Below are 6,000 nucleotides of genomic sequence, written 5' to 3'. Positions count from 1 at the left end.
TTACTATTAATATTCAACTTGGCTATGGAGTGCTGGGCATGGTGACTGACATGCATTAATACCAAGTGTCCTCATGACAAACTGCCTGTGTGAGGAAATGCTCCCTTTTCCAGTCATCTGCCACTCAGTGGTACAAGGTACACTCACTGATTCTGGAGAGAAGCCTGCACTTGCTTGCTCAGAGAAAACCGCACCACTTTCCCCTCTTCCTGGGAGGTGCACGGCCCGTCATAGAAGAATGGGTATCGGAGGTGCTTAGTGCACAGCTTCTTTCAGTATTTTCTATTAACATAATGGAATCCTATTTCTATACAACTTTAAGAACAGCAGCAGTACGCTGCCTCTCTTTCCTGAAATGCATTTTGGAAATAAAGATAATTTTGGGTAGGGATGAGTGATTTTCTGCATCCAGTGTTAAAATAGTGCATTATGCAGGTTTTACTTTAATTAAGGAGGGATGTACGATATTCTCACAGAGCAGCTTTTATAGCAGTTTTCTTTTTTTTTAAATCTCAGTGTGGCTCCCCTCTTGCAAGCTGCTCTGGAGCCTTGGAGTCCTACTGAAGTCACTAGGGCTCTGTATAGCTTTCAGGGTCCAGCCACAAGCATTAAGAATGCATTACCTACGTTTAGAATGTGCCAGTGATCTAGTAACTGGTTTTGGACAGTCAGCAGGTAATTTCACTGGCGAATGAAAGCCCCAGCATTTAACAAAGAGCAATGATGAGAAACTAAGATGACAAGCAGAATCAAGTAGCCTTCGAGGTGGTGCAAAATGTAAAAGTGTCACACACACACACACTCTGTATGAAACCACAAACATTTATTTTGTTGCTCCATCTATTTATAAAAACTTGAATCGAATCCATTTCCACTCTCTGATCCCACCATGCAATGCATTGATATGTCTATGGCTGTATCCATTCATTTTCATTAGGCCAAACAGGATATTGAGCATCATTCTGATTAGCATAGGTGAGTAATAGGGAGCGATAGTAGACAATACACAATACTGTTCACAGCACTGATTCCAAATGTTTCATGCCATTAGCTTTGAACAGATTCTCTGCAGAATCTGTTCACATGTCCTTACTCTTCTTTGATATTCAGCTACTTACAAGAAGAGGGATTATAGCATATCACTCCTTCAGCATAATCCCTCCCCCTGCAAAATTAAAAATAAATAAAACCTAGGCTCACAGAATAATACAACAACGGTGCAGTGTGTTATATGCGCCGTCAGTATGTTGTGCTCAAGGGCACAGGGTTACAGAACACCCTGAGTCATTCACCAGAAAATTAATCCAAACTGCATTGTCAATTTATGTAACAGTCTCCAAAAATTTCCTCTCCACATCTGGATCTGAAAGGCCTGTTTTGAAAAGTTAACCATTTGGTGCATTTGCACAGAATGTATAATTTTTTCCCTAATACTACAAATTTAGACTTTTAGGTTATGGATTAGCCTATATTTCTCCACTATTTTGCACAAACAATACAAACTAAAAGTACTGTAGCTCAAACTCAAAGTAGCAATGTACAAGTCACAAATTTGTGCCAAAATGTACTTAGATTAAATATAATTAGAATTTCAGTATTAGATAGTTGATTTTATGCATTCTGACAAGCTCTAGTGACTCCTGGGAAAAGTTGATATTATTTCTGCTCCAGCAAAGGCAATAGGAGTATAATTTGGTTCAGAGGGAGACCATTTTATTGCCAACTTGAAGTGTTCCAGAAACGCATCACTATTTTTACTAGGCAAAAAGAAAAGTGTAGTACAACTTCAATAGTGATTTCTTTTAACTCTCAAGCATATTTCATTAACAAGATATACAGTACAGTTTCAGAAGGGCAAACATTTTAAAAGGAAGCAAACAACTTTTTTTTAACCAACATACACAATTTCTTGCTGTATTTATGTTGAACTGTCCATTTACCTTGGACAATTACGAAGTTAGTTTTTTTCTTCAGTACAACATGGACACAGGACTAGTACAATCTGGGTTTTTTGTTGTTGTTTTATAAGTTATAAAGACAACTCTATAGTTTGAAATCCATGGTCCTGCCATCAGTCTTCCTTCATCATCTTGCATACCGCTTAATGTAATCTTCAACTTTATTCCGAAAGTCCTCCTAGAGAAAAGAAGAATCAGAATGTGACATTTCCATGTTAAGTACTCAAGGAAGTTGGTCTGCAGTTCTCTCTCATAGACACGTATGTCTTGCAAAAATGTGTATTGTAGCATCTTTGCACCTCTTTGAAAACTGGCTGAGACTGCATTTTTCACACTGCAGCAAAAGTGACTGGAAAAAATATGTAGAATCCTTGCAGTAACACTTGACTATGGACACCTGTCAAGAGCGATACAGTCTGAACAGCTCTGACAGGATTCCCTTACCATCAGATGGGTTCTAACTATGAATGTATCAAAATGGTCATATCATTTTAGAGGGAAAGAGTCCTTAATCAAATAGGGAATGATATGAAATACACTATTAGCAGATGGCATGCCACATTATAACTTTCTCCTCTTTTCTATACAATTGCATAATTTGATTATATAAAAGATTATTTATATGGTAGGTGTGATATCTTAACTGTCTAGACTAATCTATTACAACTCTGAACAAGTGGTAATAGTTTGCTATAGTGACTTTTAATTACAGAAAGATTATTAATATTACCCTTAAGGACAAAAATGGACAATATCTAACAGATCCTAAAGACAAGAATGAGAGATGGTGAGAATATATCATGGCCTGAAAAACCTCAACTAGCCTGCCAATAATGGATCAAGAAATCATGGTCAGGGCCGGCTCCAGGCACCAGCTTATCAAGCAGGTGCTTGGGGCGGCAACTTCGGAGCGGGGCGGCACTTTCAGGTATTCGGCGGCAATTCGGCGGAGGGTCCCTCACTCCCGCTCGGAGCGAAGGACCTCCCGCTGAATTGCCGCAGATCACGATCGCGGCTTTTTTTTTTTTTTTGGCTGCTTGGGGCGGCAAAACCCCTGGAGCCGGCCCTGATCATAGTACCAATAAAAAGACTTCTGAACAGAAAAGCATGAGCTTATGATGTAATACCAACTTAACTGTTAAAAAGTACAAGGGGATGAAGACCTGAAGGCTCTGTCAGAGTTGGCGAAGAATGTCTGAGACAGGAGAATTACCAGAAGATTTTACGACCTCATTGCATATTCAGATCCCCCCAAAAAGAACAGTGCTATGGATTGTAAAAACTACAGCACAATCAGCCTAGTATAGCATGCCTCTAAGATACTCCTGCAAATTGTTCAAGACTGAATACAAGTAAAGACTAATAAGAAAATAAGCGGACAACAATACAGTTTCAAGCACACAATTATGAACCTGAAGCTTATATCAGAAAGATAAATTGAAATGGGGAAAACAGTATACTTGTGTTTCATTGACTTCGAAAGAGCATTTGACAGAGCATTGCTCAATATAATTCGATCTGTAGGGACTGAGGGACATGAACTCAGAATAATAAAAAAAATTATACTGGAATCAGATAATGATTACAGTGGGTGACAAATAAAATCCAATAGTAATCAAGAGAGAAGTGAGACACGGTTGTATGTCACTGATTATTCAACATTTATAGCAAGTGATTAAAATAACTGAAAAAAGTATTAAGATGAATGGAAAAATGAGTGAATGACTTTCACTATGCAGATGAAACAGTACAGTTGGCTGATTCAGGTGGTCTGATGAAGTTAGTGAAGATTAAATATGAACATGGCAAAGAATATAGTCTAAAGTTGAATGTGGACAAGACAAATAAGGGTGACTATATTTGCTATAGTGATAAACAGACTCAGAGATTTCCTGATTGGTTTTGTTCTTTGTAGGCAAAAAGCCAATGCCTACCAAATGCTGAGGGAATGGAGTCTTTGTTCCTCTGAGGAAGCATGCAGTGTTGGGAAGAACACAGGTAAATGAATTAATTGGTTAAAGTGAAATTCTGCAACTACGTTAGGGGTGAATTTGGGGTGTAGATGTAAAGACACTGTATCCTTATGGAATACAGTGAATGCAGGATCTGCCATCATCACTCCAAAATTGCCAGTTCTTCTCGCTGAAGTGATGGCTACAAGGAAAGCGACCTTCAAGGAAGTGGGGGACATGGAGCAAGTAGCTAAAGGCTCAAATATGTGCCTTATGAGTACTGAGTGAACAAGGTTCAGGTTCCACTGGGGAGGTAGGCTTCTGAGTAGGTGGGAAGGTTCTTATTAAGCCTTTCCAGAATCTATTGGTAGGTGTATGTGCAAAGACTGAGTAGCCCTGAGAAGGTGGATAGTATGTGCTGACTGATGCCAAGTACACCCACAAGGAGCTGATGGACAAACCTGACGTCTTTAAAGATACACCAAGATGAGAGGAATATTTGTAGTCTCTGGGAGACTGCCTCTTTGTTGTGCCCAAGAAGAGAAGTTCTTCCATTTAGCTAGGTCAGTGGTCCACAACCTTTTTCGTCTGGTGGGCGCCGGACGATGAGCCACCAAGGACTGTGGCTGGTGGACAAGCATCCGCCAAAATGCCGCCGAGAAGCAGCAATGTCAAGAGGCTCAGATAAATGAGCGCCTGTGGGTACCGCATTGGGGACCACTGCGCTACGTAATATTTTCTAGTACAGTCCTTTCTACTATTATAGAAAAGTGGCACTCAAACTTTCCAGACTACTGTACCCCTTTCAGAAGTTTGACTGGTCTTGAAAACCCTCAAGTTTTATTTCACTTGAAAACTACTTGCTTACAAAATCAGACAAAAAATTACAAAAATATCACAGCACACTATTACTGAAAAATTGCTTACTTTCTAATTTTTGCCATATAATTATAAGTCAATTGGAATATAAATATTGTACTTACATTTCAGTGTATAGTATATACATGAGCAGTATAAACAAGTCATTGTCTGTATGAAATTTTAGTTTGTACCGACTTCACTAGTGTTTTTTATGTAGCCTGTTATAAACTAGGCAAATATCTAGATGAGTTGATGTACCCCCTGGAAGACCTTTGCGTATCCCCAGGGGCACGTGTACCCTTGCTTGAGAACCACTGTTCTAGAAGATGTCTGATATGATTGTGGAGCATGAATGTTCTAAGGATGATGCCCATTCAAATACCAAGCTGTGAGGTGGCACAGACAGATTGGGGTGCTTGATCTTGCCATTCTACTGGGTCGGGAAGCTTGGGGAATGTTGGAAGGATGATTGATGGTTAGGATGACATGTATCTGGCTGGGAAACCAGAACTGTCTGGGTCAGAAGGGGGCAATCAGGATTTTATGTAGAACTCATGGCAGGAGAAGAAGTCATAGTTGAACTGGTGTGACCAAGGAAGAAGCAGATCATCACTCTGGGAGTGGTGATGTAGGCTCCTCTGGAGCAATGTGTGGTGATTTTTGTTTGCTGGAGAGACTAACAGATCCCTGGTTGGGGTCCCCCACAGAGTCAAAATATTGCAAAGTTACAAATTGTGGAGATCCCACTTGTGGTCGACCATAAAGGGTCTGCTGAGGGAATCTGCAAGCACATTTGGCTTCTCAGGAAGGTAGGTTGCTGATAGGGTGACTTGATTGGGGATACACTAGTTCTAGAGTATGGGTACCCGCATGACCCCACAGTATGCCAACATTTTTATGGCTGACTTAGAACAACGCTTCCTCAGCTCTCGTCCCCTTACGCCCCTACTCGGGCTACACTGATGACATCATCATCTGGACCCATGGAAAAGAGGAATTCCTTGAGGAATTCCATCATGATTTCAACAATTTCCACCCCAACATCAACCTCAGCCTGGACCAGTCCACACAAGAGATCCACTTCCTGGACACTACAGTACTAATAAGCGATGGCCACATAAACACCACCCTATACCGGAAACCTACTGCCCGCTATACTTACCTACATGCCTCCAGCTTTCATCCAGACCACACCACTCCATCCATTGTCTACAGCCAAGCTCTACGAT

The 6,000-nt window shown here is 40.5% G+C and overlaps 1 protein-coding gene across 3 annotated transcripts in view; it reads right to left on the bottom strand.

The window, feature by feature from the left end:
* Window positions 1-808: 808 nt before the first annotated feature.
* Window positions 809-6,000, bottom strand: part of UBE2F (ubiquitin conjugating enzyme E2 F (putative)) — a 177,818-nt gene continuing 172,626 nt past the window's right edge. For all 3 annotated transcript variants that reach the window (XM_045033077.1, XM_045033075.1, XM_045033076.1), the window contains one exon: window positions 809-2,136. In XM_045033077.1, coding sequence (XP_044889012.1) covers window positions 2,086-2,136 — 51 coding nt within the window. In that variant the 3' untranslated portion in view covers window positions 809-2,085. The remainder of the gene's footprint in view (window positions 2,137-6,000) is intronic.

This window comes from Mauremys mutica, chromosome 10, assembly GCF_020497125.1.
Source record: "Mauremys mutica isolate MM-2020 ecotype Southern chromosome 10, ASM2049712v1, whole genome shotgun sequence".
In the NCBI taxonomy this organism is placed as follows: Eukaryota; Metazoa; Chordata; order Testudines; family Geoemydidae; genus Mauremys; species Mauremys mutica.
The sequence above is the reverse complement of the archived record's forward strand: the minus strand, read 5'-3'. Positions and strand labels throughout refer to the sequence as shown.